This window comes from Macaca nemestrina, chromosome 13 (genome assembly GCF_043159975.1).
Source record: "Macaca nemestrina isolate mMacNem1 chromosome 13, mMacNem.hap1, whole genome shotgun sequence".
NCBI lineage: Eukaryota > Metazoa > Chordata > Mammalia > Primates > Cercopithecidae > Macaca > Macaca nemestrina.
In genome coordinates this window covers 117,731,447-117,751,490 of record NC_092137.1, presented here as the reverse complement: position 1 = coordinate 117,751,490, position 20,044 = coordinate 117,731,447, and the positions used below count along the sequence as shown (strand labels likewise).

Below are 20,044 nucleotides of genomic sequence, written 5' to 3'. Positions count from 1 at the left end.
ATTACAGAATCATGAAAATAACCACAAGAACTTTTAAGTGTGAAATAAAGGTCTCATACATTTCTGTTCCTTAAAACCCAAGGCACACCATGAATTTCTATGTACAGTCGTGTAGACTGTCACATCAACATCCCATAAAATGCAGAAGAAATGGTTGTAATGCACAGGCCCAGGACAAATACTAGTTTACGTAGAATCCCACAGAAAAACCACTATAAAAATAGGCAAAGGATATGAACAGGTGATTCAAAGAGTACACAACTAGCCAATAAACATGAACTGGCACTCTACCTCATTAATGAGAAAACAAGTTTAAATTAAAATGAAATGCAATTTTCCACTGGACTAGAAAATTTTAAAAGATCCATGATATTAAATGCTGGGTGGGTGTGGAGTGTGGGGAAATGAGTCCTCTTAGACACCATCAGTGGGACTATAATTTTTTTTTTTTTTTCTTAAGACAGAGTCTCACTCTTGTTGCCCAGGCTGGAGTGCAGTGGCGTGATCTTGGCTCACTGCAACCTCTGCCTCCCAGGTTCAAGCAATTCTCCTGCCTCAGCCTCCCGAGTAGCTGGGATTACAGGTGCATGCCACCACACCTGGTTGATTTTTGTATTTTTAGTAGAGATGGGATTTCACCATGTTGGTCAGGCCGGTCTCAAACTCTGGAACTCAAGTGATCCACCTGCACTGGCCTCCCACAGTGCTGGGATTACAGACATAAGCCACTGTGCCCAGCCGGAACTGGCATTTGAAAAAATTAAAAATGCTTTAGCAGTATTGACTGAAGTTGGATATATACGTCACCCATGAGCCAACAGTTCCACTTCAAGGAACACATTCTACAGATTCAGCAGCACTGGGGTCCAGGAAATGCACAGGTGCTCAATGTCAAGCAGCAACAACCGGAAGCAACACAAATGTCACTCAAGAGATGAATGATTAAATATATCAGAGTTCGGCCCTACAAGGAAACTGCAATCACTAAAAAAGTATGAGAAAAGATCTATAGATTCTCATATAGAACAAAGTTCATGATATATGGTCAACTGAAACAAAAAAAAAAAACCCTGCAGGTCATTATATATACCATAATTTAACTTCTATGTGGGAAAGAAAAGTGAGTGTGTGTGTATGTATTGTAGGCATGTGTGTATAGACAAACATAAGAGGGAAAATTCTGGAAAGATATGCAAATTGTTAACTGTAATTACCTGTACAGGGAGGGCAATAGGGGCACGATAGGTCCTTTCCTTTTTTTTTTCAAATTTTTTATTTATTTATTTTGAGACAGAGTTTCACTGTTGTCTCCAGGGCTGGAGTGCAGTGGCTGTAATCTTGGCTCACTGCAACCTCCACCTCCCACGTTCAAGCAATTCTCCCGCCTCAGCTTCCTAAGTAGCTGGGATTACAGGTGTGCGTCACCACGCCCCGCTAATTTTTGTATTTTTAGTACAGACAGGTTTTCACGATGTTGGCCAAGCTGGTCTCGAACTACTGACCTCAAGTAATCCGCCCACCTCGGCCTCCCAAAGTGCTGGGATTACAGGTGTGAGCCACTGCACCCAGCCACTTTCCTTTCTTGCTTAGAAGCTTTTTCTTTTATCAATGGTAAGAGTAGGTATTATTTTATTTAGCTTTGTGTCTTTCAATTAAACTTTGAAAATAAGTCTTATGCAGAACATGAAAGGAAGCAAAATAACACTGAAGACCCAGCAACATTGGGTGAATTTCACTGCTTAGCAGTACGAACGCGTTTGTGGAATACACAAGGCACTGTTTCAGGTCCCATGCTTCCAGGAGAAGCTTATGCACCAAGTCTGTATTTATACTGTTCACATCCTACTTGTGGAGATAAAGTAATGAAGCTGTTCTCAATTTGAGAGAAAATGAGATATCACAGACCTGAATTTATGTAACTTAAAGAATGGCTTTAAACTAACAATAAAAATACATTTTCTCAAGTACCAACCAACACTGTTCATCCTTCATAGGAAGGACAGAAACAGGAAACAAGCATGGTTGGCTCTGAAGGCCTTCTTTAATCTTTCCTATGAAACATGAACGATGTGGCTGGTACTTAACGAAATTTGTTTTTATTGCGAATTTAAAGCCATCCTTTAAATTACATAAATTCTGGCATGTGAAGGTTCCTACTCTCCCAACTTGAGAACAATTAGCCCTAAATAAGTAAAAGTCTTTTTAAGGCAAAAAACACAAGCCAAAACTCACATAATTTGTTTGCCTACTTTTATGTTCCTAATATTCCCTGTTTTCCTTCCTTGACAAAAGCCAAAATAAGGCTGGGGGGTTGGGATACTAAGTAACCTGTGACTTCATATTTTGCCTTCACACATCAAAGGAAACAATAAAACGTGCAAACATGATGTTTACAGGAGAAAGCGGCCTGCTAATTCTCACCACATATCCTGCTCATTAGGAATGAGGAGCGCAGGAACCTACCAACCAGCCCAACAATCCCGTCAGTGACTGCAGGGAAAGGCCTGCTCCATGGCCTCCGAAGCCCTGAACTGTGCTGACTCATTTCAGTCGTGCCGGGAACCTGAGCTCAGGAAGGAAAGGGGCACGGAGCCCCCACCAGGACAAGCTGGGGCAGCCGCACTCCTTTCCCTGCCAGGCTTGCTTTCTGCCACTGCACTTCCTCCCCTTCTCTGCCAGGGTAGCAAGAGTCCACCACCGTGCCTGCCTCTCTTCCTCATTTCCATTCACTGTTTTCAGCAAGAAAACTCTAGCAAACATGCCTGAAGATGTTCTTTGCAGGACGATTCCAGGTAAATATCCAAATATTAAAATTCTCATTTACTATATTAAGTATTAGCTATATGACAGATCGTAGAGTTATTTAAAATGATTAAGACTACACAGCAACATGGAAGAATGTTAAGGAATAATAGAATATGAACTTGCATGCATACCTGCCACACAAATATGAAAATATGCACGCATGTACTGTGGGGTGGGGTCACAAGTAATTAAAAAGTGTATCAGGTGATGATTTCAGTAAGGGTCACCGTTTCATCTCCTACGGACTAGGACCCAGAGCCTGCACTCAGAGCAGCAGCGAGCAGAGTAGATCACAGCAACGAAGCCCTCCCAGCAGAGTGCAGCTGCTTCAGTGCGAGGCCAGGCCTGGCGGGCTGCCCAAAGAGCACCCCCGCTCCCTCCTCCCACGTTCCAGGGCGGAGGGTGGGGAGAGAGGTTTCTGGGTAAAAGCGAGTAGGCAGGCTAAGACAGCTTCAAGGGGGGCAGCTCCAGCCTCTGTTCCGCAGAGCCCTGCAGGCAGCTGCATGTTGGCCCCTGGGCAGGCTGGACACCACAGCTCGGGCCAGCTCAGGGCCTGGAACCCCTCATCCTCCCAGAGCTGCATACCTTGAATAAGTCATAGAGCTCCTCCAGGTCTTCAGGAAGAATTGAGACTTCCGGGATAACGACTCGAAGCTTGAGGAAAGAATAAACAGCAATGGCATGACGTCTAGGCCTGCACCCCCGGGAGTCAGGGCAGGAGGGGACTCTTCCTCCTGAAAGGGACCTAAGGGGCCCATGCACCAGCTTCCCTCCTGCAAAGGCTCTTTTCTGACATAAAGATCACTTCCAGGTATCTTTCCCAGGTGTTTCACCCTCACTTTCTTTCCAGTTCACACATCAGTGCCTAAGGACAAACCTACTGAGCTCTAATGGAAGCCAGGAAGCTAGCAGAGAAACAGCACGAGCAGGAGGAGCCTTCTGAGCGCCAGCTAATGCCCCTGCGGGCCCCCTGTGCTAGGCACTATAGACCCCAACCTCATTTAACTGCGCAGCAGGCACTGTTATCCCCATTTTACATGGGGGAAACAGGCTCACAGTGTTGAGTACACCACCTGGCTCCAAAGCCCACATTGTTTCTACACTACTTCACCCCTACATTGTTAATATAATGCAAAAAACAAAATTCATTTTTCAAAGCTGGCATTCTAATGACGTGACCAAAAAGGACACACACTTCCAGGTTGGCTCCCCAATACCGTGAGCACCAGCGTGAGGCGTCTGCTACCCACCACGTTCTGCTTTGTGGTGTCCTCGTGGCCTTGGAGAACCCTGATCCTGTGCTTGTAACGCAGGTGTTCGATCTGCTCCACAGACTGGTCTCCAAATTTCTGCAGAGGAACAAGGGACCACTTGGCTCAGTCCCATGCTCATCCAAAGTGTGGAAACAGGAAGTGGCCCAGGAACCTCCCCCCTGTCATGATTCCCAGGGGGTTGGGGACTACAACAGGGCATGGGACGGGGGTTCCCATTACCTCATAGGAATCCCGGATCAGGTCTGAAATGTCAGTCACAGGGTAGGGCTCCTGGTCGTCGGAGAAAAAGGCATGGTGGCTGCCAACTGGGGGCCCTGGGCTGTCCTCATTCTTAATGTGATCTAGAAACCTGAACACACCGCCCCGTCAACACCCAAGTCCATCCTCGTTCGGGTACCACACAACACGTGCCGCCTTCACAGTGTCAGACGTGCCAGGGCACTTCAAACACCAACACCTGGGAGGAGGGCAAGGCTGCAGCTGCTCCGCTCGTTTTAGAGAAGCGGGAGGCAGCCATGAAGCCCGGCTTGTGCATCGGGCTCCACAGGTGGCTTTCCAGGCCTAAAACTCTCCAGTGAAGTAAGCCCAACATTACGCGCATACATGCAAGGTTAAGCTTCCATCATGCTCTGAAAAAGAACCCCCTCTTTCAATGTCATCTGACTTGCCCTCAGCTCCTAGAAAGCCCAGCTCTGGTGCTCATCCTAGTGGGCCTTTTCCCTACTGCTGCTCACTAGCCTTATGTAGAAAATGCCTGCATCCTCTAGCTGGCTGCCTGACGCCCATGATGCCTGGTGCCCCCCAAGCCCTGTTCAAGGCCACTGTTGAGTCCATGTAAATGCAAGACATTTAATCTTCTTAAAGAAAAGCATTTACGGCCCTGCTCTTCCTGGACTCTCTCACTGTGGAAAGGAGTGAGGGACGATGTCACCCTTCACCCCATGCCTGGGACAGTGCCACATGGCAAACTGGCTCAGGGAGACCACAGAATGTCAAGAGGCAGAGTGGAACAGAAAACCTCCATAGGGGCCAGGCGGTGACTCACGCCTGTAATCCCAATACTTTGTGAGGCCGAGGTGGGTGGATCACTTGAGGCCAGGAATTCAAGACCAGCCTGGCCAACATGGTGAAACCCTGTCTCTACTACAATTACAAAAGTTAGCCAAGCGTGGTGGTGGGTTCCTGTAGTCCCAGCTACTCGGGAGACTGAGGCAGGAAAATCATTTGAAGCTGGGAGGCGGAGGTTGTAGTGAGCAGATTATGCCACTGCACTCCAGCCTGGGCAACAGAGTGAAACTCTGTCTTGATAGAAAAAAAAAACAACTTCCCTACGGATAGCCCTACTGGGCATGTGCTGCTGCCTCCTCCATCTCTGGTTGGCCACAGAGGCGCAGCGGGGCCCACCTGCTGAGGATCATCAAGGCCTGGCCATCGTCCTTGCTGCTGCACAGGTCCTCAGCATTGGCCTCAAGCACAGCCAGTCCCAGTTGGAAGATGGCTTTGATGCCATCATAGAAGAAGCAATCTACCACATTCACCGCACTCTCTAGAGGCATGATGCTGAGGAACAGGGTCAGGAACCACGAGAGAGAGACGGATGCCAGGGCTGAGAGGTCGTTCATGTGCTCCGCCAGTTCTGGGAGGTGACCCTTGATGAGCTCCTCAAAGACAGACTGGTCCACTTGCGCCCCTGGAAAAGGAAGGCCACAGGGCTCTAGCTGGGGTGAGACTCACTCTCTAAGGTCAGTCTGAAATTAAAATCACTCTGAGGTAACCAGAACAAAGAGATGGAATTTGAGTCCAGAAAAGCATCCATGCTTAGTTCATTGATTCTGACATTTAGACCAAGGTAATTCAATGGGTAAAAAATAGCCTTAAAAAAAAAAATACTGCTTGATCAGCTGGACACTGGCATGGGGGAAATAAAGGAACACTAGCCCCTACCTCACACCATACAGAAAAACACATCTGAAATAGACCATAGACCTACATATAAAAGTTAATACTGTAAAATTTTTAGAAGAAAATTTAAGAAAAATACATTTCTTATGACATAAAAAGTACTAACCATAGAAAAAATTGTAAACTGGACTTCGTCAAAATTAAAACTGCTATTCTACAAAAGACACCATTAATAAAATGAAAATGCAAGCTTCAAACTTTGAGAAAATATTTGCAATCCATATGCCTGACAGAGGTCTTATATTCAAAAGAAACAACTCTTGCAACTTAGAAGGTACCAACCAACCTTTTTTAAAGAGGCTAAAGATTTGAACACTCAGAAGAGTCAATAAACAAATGGTCAGTAAGCAAAGAGACATCATTAATCATCAGAGAAATGCAAATTAAAACCACCATAATTATACTACTTCTTACCCACTAGATGCCTAAAATTAAAAAGATGGACAATACCAAGTGTTAGCAAGGATGTGGAGCAAGCCGAACTCTCCTACAGTGCTGATATGAGACAAATGAACATTGTTACATGCACTCTGGAACACTGCGTTTCTTAGTAAGTCATACATCTAACCTATGACCCCTCAATTCTTCTCCTAGGTAAATACCCAAGAAAAATGACAGTCTATATTCATAAAAAGACTTATATGACTGCTCACTGCTACTTTATTTATCATATTCCAAGACCGGAAACAACTCAAATGCACATCAGCAGGTGACTGGACAAGCACACCAGTGAAATCCTACTCAGCAACAAAGAGGGGCAAGCTCTACAAACACACCAACAACATGGCTGCCTCTTACAGACACTCTGCTGTGTGATGGAAGCCAGACACAGAAGACCCCGTCCTCCATGATTACATTTATACAAGGTTCAAGAGTAGGCCAAATTAATTCGTGCTGACAGAACTCAGTACCAGCTGTTGCCTATGGTACTGAAGGGTGCAGAAGAGAACTTGCTGAGGTAATGCATGTGTTCCAAAGGTCCCCTCCTGTCTTGGGGCAGTGTCCACACAGGCACGTGCACTCTCGCAGACGGTCTAGTTGGCACTGTTGCATATGAGCTGTCACATAGCAACAATCATCAACAGTGGCTTTGACAGCATGTCTCTCAATGACGCCGAGGTTTTAATTACTCCTTGCTGCTCTGTTCCTTATGCCGCTTCCCACAACACAAAGTAACAAGGGAAGCAAGCCAGCTAGCCACTCAGGCACACGGAGGAGCTGGTGTGCACAGCCGAAGGCTCAGGGAACGGCACACCTGGGCCAGAAGGCACAGAGCCATCACCGCCTTCCCAGCTGACCACACCACCCACCTGCCCCTCCTTATTCCTAGGGTTCACCCTTCAGTCCTGAGGGCAGAGTCTTCGAAGGCGCCTTCCTCCCACCTTGCTCCTACATCCACTCAGTTGCTAAATTCTGTCTGAAGTTGGTTCTGTTCCCAGGGCTGCCACCCTAATTTTAGGCCAGCTCTATCTCTCATCTGAATTACTAGGAAGGGTCCTTAAGAGTATCACCAGTCCAAAGCCGTTTTTGTATTGTTTACTAGGAGGTTGCCGGACCAGAGAGACAGCACACATTTAAATCTCAACCACATGAAAGTCAGGTACCCAGCACAGGAGTTTTGCAAGACCACAGGTTACCCAGAGTCCAGACAGCAGCCAACGAGCTTTCTTAGGATGTCCTTATGGAAGTGGGGGACTTTTCCAAGTTTGCCCTTTAACTGACCACAAGGGCCTTGAGGGTCTCTAGTTCCGTCCCACCTACCTCCTCTCTCTAGGGGAACCAAGGGTCTCCTCTCTGAACAAGCTCCCTGGGCTACCGAGAGGCATCCCCCCACACCCCCACCCTCCCTTTCCAGCCCATGGCATCCGTGGAAAACCACCCTGGTTTTCACTTTCTGACTCGTTTCTTGGGCCTTGGATCTTTCTTCCCTTCTTGTAAGTTCAGCTCTCCATCTAAAATCACGTGTTTGTTTCAATCCCAACTCTATAGGTCTTTATTCCACTACATTGTCAGAACTGTGCAGAGAACTTCCCGAGTTAGTTTTGCAAATTCAGGAGTCAAACTGTGTTTGCAAACAGACTAGCGGAGTGGTACTGACAGACTCTGTAAACAGGACTGATGAGAAACATCCTGCCCAGGCTCTGTCACTCTTCCCCAGGTACACAGGAGGAGGAGGGGGTCTGTTTACCGATCACTCGGTGGTTGAAGTAATCAGGCAGCATCCGCTCACACACGGCAACCAGCAGCCAGAAGGCTTCCTCCTCCTTGGCGTACAGCAGCAGCACGGAGGTCAGGATGTTCATGGACTGCTCGAGAGTCAAGGAGGGCAGTTACTGACCAGCCCACATGATGCCACAGAGATGTTACAAGCATCCAAGCCCGACCAACCCACAAAAGTAAAGATTTCACAGGTGAGAGATCCAGTGTACACCAGCCACACTGACACCGTGCAGTGGAATGACCATGATATCAACACTGTCCTCACAGGACACACCCAGCTGAGCCATCAGCCACCACTCAGCTCTGGTCCCCATCTAGCAATGTGGAATCTTGCTGTGGTGCAAGTCTTAGGGTTGTTCTCTGTTTTTTCAAACAGACACACACACAACTTAATTCGCTCATTGACTTTGCTTATTCACAGGAAAACAAAGTTTGAAATCTTAAATGTTTAAATGTCAAGAGCTTCACTAATCCCGGCTTGTGCTGGGTTTGGCTGCTGCTTTAATGGACTGATTTTCCTTTTGTGCCTGCGGACCACACCCTTAGCTCGGGAAAGCTCAGCAGACATCTCACCTCCACTCGTGTGTCCTAAAGGAAGGGGATCTGCCCTGATCATCTTCTTTCTCCCCAAATAGTGCTGCCATTTTAAATAATTCCTGTAATTTCTGTAGAGGTCTAGAAATTCTATTAATGCCCTCCTATGTCTGAGCTCAAGAGGGGCGTCAAAGACCAAATCTGCTCTGCCACCAACAACCACAACACATGCATGCTCCTCTTTTCAGGAACTCGGTACATTTTTTTTTTTTTTTTTGAGACAGACTCTCGCTCAGTCGCCAGGCTGGAGTACAGTGGCGCGATCTCGGCTCACCGCAACCTCCGACTCCCGGTGCAAGTGATTCTCCTGCCTCAGCCTCCTGAGTAGCTGGGATTACAGGCACACGCCACCATGCCCAGCTAATTTTTGTATTTTTAGTAAACGGGGTTTCACCATGTTGGCCAGGACGGTCTCGATCTCCTGACCTCATGATTCGCTGATTATAAGAAGATGAGTCCCTCTGGCCCTCATTTGATACTTTCTTTCCGGAAAGGGACTGAGTACAGTGCCTTCACATGACAACACTCAGGACCGGATGACTGGGAATGGAAATGAAACCCTGGGAAGGTCAATGTGAGACACCAACTAAAGACTCTCGGCGCCCCAGAGCACACCCCTTTCACCTGGCAGTATCCAATCTTGGGGTTCCGGTGGGCATAGGCCGTCAAGACTCTCCTCAAAGCAGCGATCCCCGTTTCGTTCTGGAAGGCGGGGTGCTCTGGCAGGGAGCGGTGCAGGTCTCGTTCTATCTCCTCGGTTACCAGGCAGCATTTCCCCAGGGACTCCTCCACCAGATTCCCGTAGTAACCAGGGTGTGAGGCGAGGTCCGTCACAGCATCTGAGTTTTAAAAGCAATGTTTCAAGGGGGAATGATTACTAGGATGGTGTCATGATGAAGAGGACGCTGGTCCCATCAGGGGACCCCAGTGGGATCTCGTTACTTAGGGACAAAATATTGGCTGGGCGCGGCGGCTCACGCCTGTAATCCCAGCAATTTGGGAGGCCGAGGTGGGTGGATCACTTGAGGTCAGGAGTTCAAGACCAGACTGGCCAACATGGTAAAATCTCATCTCTACTAAAAATACAAAAATCAGCCAGGCGTGGTGGCGGGTGCCTATAATCCTAGCTACTCAGGAGGCTGAGGCAGGAGAATCCCCTGAACCCAGGAGGCAGAGGCTGCAGTGAGCCGAGATCACACCACTGCACTCCAGCCTGGGCGACAGAGTAAGGACTTCATTTCTGCCATGTAGCCTAGTCCAAAAAACAGAAATTAAAAAAAATAGTATGGCTTTTCTAAGAATAACCTTACAGAGCGAAGGGGAGAAAGCTCATAACAGAAATAACTGTATTAATATACTTCTAACACATTGTATTCCCTAGTAACAGGAGTGTGCGAGCACGCGCATGCACACGCACACGCACATTTCATGCATTAATTCAACAAGAAATGACACTGAGCACCGATGCGTGAGGCACACGAGGGGGCGCAGCTATGAGGGAGTGAAGGGGCCAGCAGCACAGCGCCCACATCAAACTCCGAAGTCACATCTGAGATGCACAAACTGCAGCAGCAGGACTGAGCCCAGAAAACTCCTGCGCCAGCCACCCACAGCCAGAGCTACAGCCCAGGCCTCACCGGCGGGCAGGATGGAGGGATGAATGCGTTCCTTATGAAAAGTGTGTGCATATCCATGTGTGTGCACGTGTGTCTGTGCATGCATGTGTGTGTGCGCACATATGCGTTAAAGAGACCTAGAAGAATGCAGGCCTTGGGCAGTGACAGGCCTCACCTTCAGGTGGTGCGATTCTGAGGAAGGAAGCACTGTCTTTGCTTGCTCCTCCATGCCTTTATTTTTCAACTATGAATGGATGTTGTTATTTTTATATACAAAAATAGAGAAGACATTTTTCACTTTTAAAAGGAGGTGTTTCAACGCTGCGCCTCTGGAAGTTAGCTACAGAAGCCTGGAGGCAGGAGGGAGACGAGGGGCGCAGTGGTACAGGCAGCATCAGTGACCACCGACCACACCCAACACAGTGAGTGTGCCAGGAAGCATGAGGGCTGTGTCCGGGCATCTCAGGCAGGAGGTTGGGGGCTGCGAGGAGACAGGGAAGAGGAAAGTGAGGGACAAAGTTGGGGGGTAGATAAGGAACCAGTAAGAGGCTGATGGTGAAGTAGGACAAGGGATGCTTCCAGTCCCAGGAAGAGTGACGGAGCAGGGCACAGGTACCCAGCCCAGCCTCCAGGCGCCTCCATGCTGACAAGAGCGCCAATGAGGTCATCTGGGGAAGGGACCCTCTCACCTGGCCTCCCACAGCACCCTGAGGAGCAGCAAAGGCACACTCCAATGGCAGGGCCTTCCCTTCCTGCCCTCGGGCCCAAGCTCCTTTGCCCCAAGGAGCAAGTGGCTCACAGCTGATATGGAGGGACAGACAAATGCCTACCCAGTATGTCCCTGGGGAAGTTTGGTCCCAGGCTCAGCCCATCTACCATTAAATGTCCTGATGAGGGTTCCCAGGCGTTCTCCAATAGGTGCAGGGAGAGGCCCCAGGGTTCTGAGGCTAAAAGAGGCCCTCCCTGAATAGGTCCAGCAGAACAGAGGAAATGGAACAGAAGGGAAATCTGCACTTTTGCCTCTAGTGCCCGCTACGTGTCTTCACTGGAGGAGGGACCCATGGTAGCCAGACTCTGAGGGATGTGTTTCAGCAGCCCAGCCAGCTGACAGTGGGTGAGGACTTTTTGTTTCATCTACTTCAGAGCTCACACACTACAGACACTTCACTTCTAGGGGGTTCTGAATCGAATTCTCAGCACTAGGTAGAGCCTCGTGAAGGCATTTTTAAAGGAGTGGCCGTCACTGTGCCCAGACCTCACATTCACCCAGTTGGACGCCACAGCCCAGAGGCCCAGGCAGCCTGACCCAGGTCCCACAGCTGACACAACAGCAGGTGGAAGTCCTCAGCTGGGAAATCACAGGAATGACCCAAGGACAGAACCATGTCATCTGCACATAAACACATGCGCTGCTCCGGGCTGGGCGGGCTGTTCCTGTGTCCATGGCAAAAAGAACAAGTAGCTTAGAGACACCAAGAGCGCTTACCTGAGAAGAGGAGCCAAAGTCTCCCACGCAACGATTCAGGGATGCCCATGGCTACGAGCTTCCGAATCTTCTCTGTGCGAAACATACACACGGTTCTGCCGTATTCCACAAAGTGGTCATTCCACAGGCTTATTTTTATCTGTTCTCTGGACTGGAAATGGGAATGTTCTTAATGTAGGAAGAGGTCCATCCTCACCACCCCCGCCCACCGAGGCACCACTGGTGGTGGAGGAAGTACTGCCTCTGCTCACCGAGGGGCCAACAGCAATGGGCAAGGATACTTGTATTCAAGCCGCAAATATTTCTGAACCTCTACCAGGGGCACAGAGGACGCAGAGATGAGTAACACAGAGGACGGCCCTGCAGGAGCTCAGAGCCCAGGGGAGCATTTATACAAATAAAATACAATTTCCTTAGCAAGGTTGATAACAAGGATATGTAAATCCAAGTATTAAAGTAGCCCAAATCAGATGGGAGGGAGGAGTGGGTAAGGGGACACTGGGGGAAGCTTTCTCAGGATGTTCCATCTGCCGAAAAGACACTGGTCAGCTCGGAGGGCAAAGGGGAGTGCAGGGGTATCACAACTTCCCCTGAGCTTCCTGACAGCCAGAGGGAAAACCGAAACCTGAAAAAAACTGCATTGTTCTCATTAACAGGAATGAGAAAGATACCATTTCCCTAGGTAACTGAAAATACTTGAAATTGCCCCTAGGTGGCAGGAACGTTTAGTGCCTTTTAAACAAGGTATTTATATTTGCTTTTGATTATCTGTATTCTCCAGTAACGGCAGAAATAAATACATATATTTAACATTCTCATATGTTTTGTCAACAAAAGTTAATTAAGGATCCGGGTGTAAAGACTTTGAGAAGGCTCAGTTTTGGATAAATAAAACCAACAACAGATTTTACAGGAGCCATTAAGTGACCAAAAATCAGCTCGGGGTAACAGGTTCACGGCCACTGCCGGGTGCTCGTGGTTCAGTGCAGCACCCTGCCTGCCGTGGCCCCACTTCAAAGCACAACTTGCAGTATCTTTACCAGACTATACGTGACATTTCCCTCAAGTTCTCCCTACAAAGAGGAAATCTGTAAGTAAATATAGCAGAAATACTTCCAGTTTAGTAAAACTAAAGACTGGCGACCCCTTCTCCCAGAAGACAAAAAAAAAAAGGAAAGCTGGAATGAGGGGCACACAGACAGCACTGGCTGGAAGGAAAGGGACCCCCAAGGGGCCGCGCGGGCAGCTCCCCAGGCCCCACAGCGGAGAGCTGCCCGAGGGTTACCAAAGGGTGGGTGGGAGAGCTGTCCCTCAGTCCTCTGACCACCTCAGTGGACCCCTCTTCACTTTTCACCCATGAGAACAAGAGGGAGGAGCAGCGCTAGCTTCCCAAGGTCAGGTGTCAGGTTCCATGGTGACTTAAACAGCTGGGCAACCCCCCAAGCCCACGGCTCAGCTCTGTGGTCCAGCCTGGGCACCAGGCGTCACCCACCATTTGGGAGTCGGGGCTCTGGCTGCCTGACTGCTGGAAGGCAGTGACCAGGGCATCGGGGTGCAGCAGCGGGCTCTTCTCTTTTTCACTCTCCTCGCTACTTTGAGAAGACACCATTTCAAGATCCCCAAACCTGTGATCACCACACATGCTTGTTGAATGAAACACGGGTGATGCCTGCACAGCAAAAGAGATAGAGAGACAGAGAGAAAAGAGGAGAAAATCATGGCTTTAGTCGAGGGGACAGTCTTTGTGTTGCCTTTAGATGCATGGGCATAGCAGACTTCAGTGACTCAAGGGGAAGAGAGACTGACACCAGACCAGACAGGTTCCTAGGAAGACACAGTCCCACCTCATGCTCCGGGGGAGGCTGTCCCTGTCCCCAGAGCCCGGGTCCGTATCTGGGTCCATATGCAGTTCCTAATGGGCAGCCCAGCCTCCCCTCAGCTTATGGACAGGAGGATGGCCATTCTGAGAAAGGAGCCCTGGGGTAGAAAGAGGCTGCACCTCCTTTTCTCCCCATCACTACTTTGGGTGAAAAGAGGTTGAGAAAAAGAAGATACATGAAGAAAGGAGACCAGGCCCCAGTCACCCCGGGGCCACCTGTGCAGCTACCCAACCTCAGGGCCGACGAAGCTCCTCTTTTAGCAGGTTACATGTGCCTCTAATCAGGCCGTCCTTGAACCTCAGGAGCAGGGATAGCAACCCTTCTCACCTGTGAGTGGTGTCCCCGTCACCCCCTCCAAGCTGTGGGGCAATTCCCCACACCCTCTCAGGACGCCCGGCACATCAGAAATGACAGCAGACCACACACAGGCCCCACATTCTTCTCGTCCCCACATGGGTCTCCTCATGTGTACTCCCCTTTGGAGACCACGGCCTGAGACATGAAGAAGGGGATCATCAGGGTCCGGAGAGACCATACCATGTCATCATCCACAGAGGTGTCGTAGTGCACGGGGTGGTTGGCATGGACCTGCTTCAACCTCACAAGCAACGCCTCCACCAGGCTGTCTCGGTCCCGGAGTTCGATGAACTGGAAGGCCACCTTGCTTCTGATGCTGACGATGATGGGGTGCGGCAGCAGGCTTGTGTCCTCCATCTTCTCGATGCTCACCACCTGCACCAGAGGCAACATGCAGGGACAGCAGGGAGGGAGGAAGGCAGGCATGTTATTACATATGCAGAAGATGTCCCGAAACACAGGGCAAGGCACAATGACTGCAGAAAGGAGATGATGCAAAGGTGAGAAAGTGGCACTGCTCACCCCCGCCACAAGGGGAGGCTGTGCAAGGCTGCATCAAGGGGCGACTGCATAACAAAGTGTGGTCTATCCACACAACGGAGTATGACCCAGCCTTGAAGAGGAGGGGGATTCAGACAGACGCTCTGGTATGGATGAGCCCCGAGGGCATTATGCTAAGTGAACAAGGCCAGTCACAAATCCTGTATGAATCCACTTGTATGAGGTACCCGGAGGAGTGAAATTCATAGAGATGGGAAGTCGAAGGATGGTTGCTAGGGGCTGAGGGAAGGGGAAGAGGGGAGTTGTTTTATGGGGACAGTGTTTCCGTTGTCAGTGATGAAAGAGTTCTGGAGATGGATGGTGCTGATGGTTGCACAACAATGTGAACGTACTTAATGCCACTGAGCCATACACTTAAAATGGTTAAAATGTCATTTCTGGTTAGGTACACATCACCAAAATAAATTTTTGAAGCACGTAAATTGGCCTCTAGATTTCTTGCTCCATTAATAAGTAAAAATATTTGTAAAATGAAGACATCTACTACAGAATAACAACATGGAGGCAGGAGACCACAAGGAGTAATCCCAGCATTGTCAGAGGCCAAGTGGGAGGATCGATTGAGCCCAGGAGTTCGAGACCGGCCTGGACAATACAGTGAGACCCTCCTCTCTAAAAAAAAGAAAAAAATAAGAGTTTTGAGTTTTTCCAAAGAATAATGCTCAGAACGTTTTTTATCAGAAAGAAGAATCTGGAGGTCCTGACGTGTAAACAGAGTTGTGGGTACCATCTCACCAGAGTTGCTGCCCTGAAGCCAAAGGACTGAGCTGTTCAGTCTGAACATAATCTGAGCCCCCATTTCCGGAAAGAGAACTGCAGTATTTTATAGGAAGAAGGGACCTGATCCCTGTCAAAGGAAGCATTTCAGAATTTTTAACTGAAGTTCCAGGAGCATATAAAAGCCAGTCAATTTACCATTTATTTTTAAAAGGTGATGCTTTTTGTAGGTTGCTTTTTTTTCCCTTTCTTTTTTTTTTTGGTGAGTGAAAGGGGAGGATTCATTCCTAGGAGCTGCTGGAAAAATCTTTAATTGCCAGGCACGCACTTTTTAATAACAGCTCTATCAATAATGTAGAGGTTAGAGTCCCTTGTTTTCAGCAGTCACTTGTTAGCAAATTTCAGGATGCCATAGCAAGAGCAGAAAAAGTAACGGCCGAATGGGTAATGGTCCAGTTCAGGCCATGCCTCCCTCAAGAAGCCCAGCCTTGTAGTCATCCATCTGTAGATGGCAAAGCCGTGCCGTGTGAACTTCCCCTCCCACACTCCATCTCACAGCGAGCAACCTTGGGTTCAAACAACAAAAGGCCGCTTCAGGAAGCAGACAGTAGGGCCGGTCTACCTCTCTGAGTGGCAGGACGATCTTACAGCAGCCGTCTTCTCTGCTGGCAAAGCAGATGTAGCTGTCAGAGGTGAACATCCGCCCCGCGGTGTGACAGCGACTGAACGGCGTCCAGAGCGAGCAGTCCACAACCGCGTGCAGCTTCTCCTTCCTCGGCAACCTGAAGAAAGCCCGGAAGAACTCATTCTGTGCTCTGGCTTCCAGATCCCTGCGAAAGGACAGGGAGAGAAGAAGAGATAGGAAAGGTAAATGGACATCTAAGATTACCAAAGAAAATACTTCTACTTTTTTGTTTCATTTTATTTTTGAGACAGTCTCTCTCTGTCACCCAGGATGGAGTGCAGTGGCACGATCTCGGCTCACTACAACCTCCACCTCACTGGTACAAGTGATTGTCCTGCCTCAGCCTCCCAAGTAGCTGGGATTACAGGCACGCGCCACCACGCCCAGCTAATTTTTGTATTTATAGTAAAGATGGGGTTTGCCATCTTGCTCAGACTGGTCTCAAACTCCTGAGCTCAGGTGATCCGCCCACCTCAGCCTCCCAAAGGGCTGGGATTACAGGCGTGACCCACCGCGCCCAGCCAAGAAAATACTTTTAAAGCCACTGGCACAATTTGTATTTAAGTGAATACAAAAAGGCACCATGCACGTCCTGTGCTGGTGCACGTGGGCATCCCACATTCTAACTGCACGGCCAACCTTCAGAACAAGGACACAGAGCAGACGTGTTGCCTCTGCACAGAAGTAATTTAATAAACTCACAGGCCAAATAAGCATTCCTTCCTGGTTTGAGTAACACTGAGAATTACCAGAAAAACAATTGCTTAAGAATCCAAGTTTCAAAAAGTTTGATAACAAGTGGTGAGGAGGATGTGGGGAAACTGGAACCCTACTGCACTGCTGATGGGAATTAACATGGTGCAGTCATGTTGGTAAACACTCTGGAAGCTCCGCAAAAGGCTAAAAGCAGACTTAACACTTGACCAAGAAATTCCACTCCTAGGCAGATATACCCAAGAGAATTGAAAATGTATGCCTTGCACACGAATGTTCTTAGCAGCATTGTTTATAACCAAAAGGTAGAAATAACCCAAATGTCCATTAACTGATAAATGGATAATCACAATGTAGCGTATCCATACAATCAAGTATTGTTCAGCCGTAAAAAATGAAGTACTCATGTGTGCCACAACAGAGATGAACCTTAAACATATCATACTGAGTGAAATAAACCAGACACAAAAAGACGACATACTGCCTGATTCCATTTAAATGAAATATCCAGAATAAGCAAAATCTCTAGAGACAGAAAATAGATTAGTGATTGCTCAGGGCTTGGGGGAAGAGAGAGAAACGGGAAGTGACTGCTCCTGGGTACATGGTTTCTTTTTGGGGTGATGAAATGTTCTAAAATTGATTGTGGTGATAGTTGCACAACTCTGTGAGTATCGTAAAAACCACTGAATGGTACACTTTCAAAGGATGTATAACAATTACATGGTATATAAATTAAATCTCAAAAAAATAATTAAAAAATTTAATGCGGCCAGGCACGGTGGCTCATGTCTGTAATCTCAGCACTTTGGGAGGCCGTGGCAGGTGGATCACTTGAGCTTAGGAGTTTGAGACCAGCCTGGACAACATGGCAAAACCCCGTCTCTACAAAAAAATACAAACATTAGCTGGGTGTGTTGGTTCACACCTGTAGTCCCAGCTACCCCAGTGGCCAAGATGAAAGCATCACTTGAGCCCAGGGGATAAGAGGTTGCAGTGAGCCGAGATCGCACCACTGCACTCTAGCCTGGGTGACAGAGTGAGACCCCAACTGAAAAAAAAAAAAAGAAAAAATGTTTAGATGCGTATCTGACACACAGTAAGTAATCAATAAACATGAGTTATTATCTTTTTTAAAAATATATTTTAAGAATCCAGGTCGGGTGCAGTGGCTCATGCATCACATCAGTATTGACAAGAGAGAATGCTGATGAGGAAAGCAGGATCCTAACCCCCAGGCAACTCCACACATCCTGATTTCTGGCTCTAAAACCAGTAAAGAAAGCAGCCAAATCACAATGTTTGGAAATACTGATCAATTTATGTCATACTGCAAAATTCTAGTAAGGGGGAATTCCAACAGAGAGAGGGAAAGATTTTTCTCTTGCACTTTATAAAGTTCCTTATAAATATAAGGATGAAATTAGCACTCGCTTGAAGTCAGGAATATGAATTCTTGGCTTGCTTATGTACTCTGTAACCCCGAATGAGACTCTCTGTATCTCATTTTGATTGCTACAAAATGGGAATAATGTCTGAATTCTCTGCTTCAAGGGATCCCTGTGAATCTAAAATGATGCCCACAACATAGTAAAAGAAAAATTAGGCATAGTACCTACAGTATGATCCTAACTTTACATAAATACCTTAAAATTTCCAGACAGGGATGTGTACAAGGACTTTATCTCAAGTGTTAATAGTGACTGTCTTTGTGTAGTGGGACTTCCACTTTCCAATTTTATTTTGCTGACATTTTCTACATGACCACCATATTAGCTTTAAAAAACAACTTTAGCTATTTTCTTTAGGGGAAAGTACAATTTTTTAAAATGTTACATAAATGCCATAAATGCAAGATAGTAAACTCTCAACTCTGGAATTGGCTACACACAGCTCAAGTGAGCTTTTCAGGCACGATCTGGTTGTGAGGCCCCGGAGATATGATCTCACCTCAACCATGGCCAGGCTGGGCTCTCAGACACATGCCTTTTCTGCAGCCCCTTCTAGGTCTCATGTCCACCATCACACATCTGCTTTACAAGCAGCAGCTGTCACACAGAGATGGCACAATCCATGGAATTTACTATCAAGCCCTCAAAAAGAGAAGACACATACATGCCCAGAAAGTCCTCTGGACACACAGAGAAATTAAATTCTACAGACCACAATGGGTCCAGTTCCTGGGGCCAAAGCTGCAGTTCCTTAAGTGCCCGATACAACATGGACTACTGTTCCCATGGGCGCCTGAGCTGACTCCAGAGAGGAGCTGGGAGAACACAGGAAAGGCACTATGAACGCTCTACCAGTTCACACACTGCAAGAATGGAAGGCAAGGCCCCTCAAGAGGACCCCAAGTTCCCCAAGCTGACTATGTCCCATGCATTTAAATTGGAAAACTTCCACCCTTGTCCTCAGAGCATGCTGGCCATGTTGGCTTTGATGAAAATAAAATCAACCCTTACTCCCTGCAAGTATCTCACAAACGTGGTTCTAGTCGCCAGTGAGTTCACCTGTCAGCCTTCCTTTCTAGCAGGGCATCTCTTTCCCCTTAGGACATGGTTGAAGTCAAAGTGAACACATGGGGAGTATTCAAATCACAGAAGCTTGCACTGAGCCACCAGAAGTGTGGGAGGACTTATATTTACATTTATTTTGCACCGAATCCCTCAAATTAAGAATAAGGTGTTTCAGGCTGAGCATGGTGGTTCACACCTGTAATCCCAGCACTTTGGGAGGCCGAGCTGGGCAGATCACGAGGTCAGGAGTTTGAGACCAGCCTGGCCAACATGGTGAAACCCCGTTTCTACTAAAAATACAAACATTAGCTGGGCGTGGTGGCGGGCGCCTGTAATCCCAGCCGCTCGGGAGGCTGAGGCAGGAGAATCGCTTAAACCCGGGAGGCGGAGGTTGCAGTGAGCCAAGATCACGCCACTGCACTCCAGCCTGGGCAACAAGAACGAAACTCTGTCTCAAAAAAAAAAAAAGAAGAAGAAGAAGAAGAAGAAAGGTGTTCCGGTATCCGAGGCAACTAAACCATTTTGTTCTACACAGTGCACCTGCTGCTCCCTCAGTTCAATCGGCTTCTCTCTCTGTGGCTTCAGAGCAGCCTGGGCACGCTGCACACAGTCTCCATTCCCCTTTCAGGGCTTTCCTAGCTTTCCATGTAGACATCT

The 20,044-nt window shown here is 48.0% G+C and overlaps 1 protein-coding gene across 3 annotated transcripts in view; it reads right to left on the bottom strand.

Annotated features, from left to right (window-relative positions):
* The window catches only part of LOC105490107 (TBC1 domain family member 8), a 131,972-nt gene that overhangs the window by 14,245 nt on the left and 97,683 nt on the right, over positions 1-20,044 (bottom strand). For all 3 annotated transcript variants that reach the window (XM_071077251.1, XM_071077252.1, XM_071077253.1), the window contains exons 6-15: positions 16,095-16,302; positions 14,375-14,569; positions 13,450-13,626; positions 11,958-12,108; positions 9,480-9,694; positions 8,230-8,347; positions 5,484-5,769; positions 4,299-4,428; positions 4,056-4,154; positions 3,391-3,459 (exon numbers count right to left, since the gene is read on the bottom strand). In XM_071077251.1, coding sequence (XP_070933352.1) covers positions 3,391-3,459; positions 4,056-4,154; positions 4,299-4,428; positions 5,484-5,769; positions 8,230-8,347; positions 9,480-9,694; positions 11,958-12,108; positions 13,450-13,626; positions 14,375-14,569; positions 16,095-16,302 — 1,648 coding nt within the window. The remainder of the gene's footprint in view (positions 1-3,390; positions 3,460-4,055; positions 4,155-4,298; positions 4,429-5,483; positions 5,770-8,229; positions 8,348-9,479; positions 9,695-11,957; positions 12,109-13,449; positions 13,627-14,374; positions 14,570-16,094; positions 16,303-20,044) is intronic.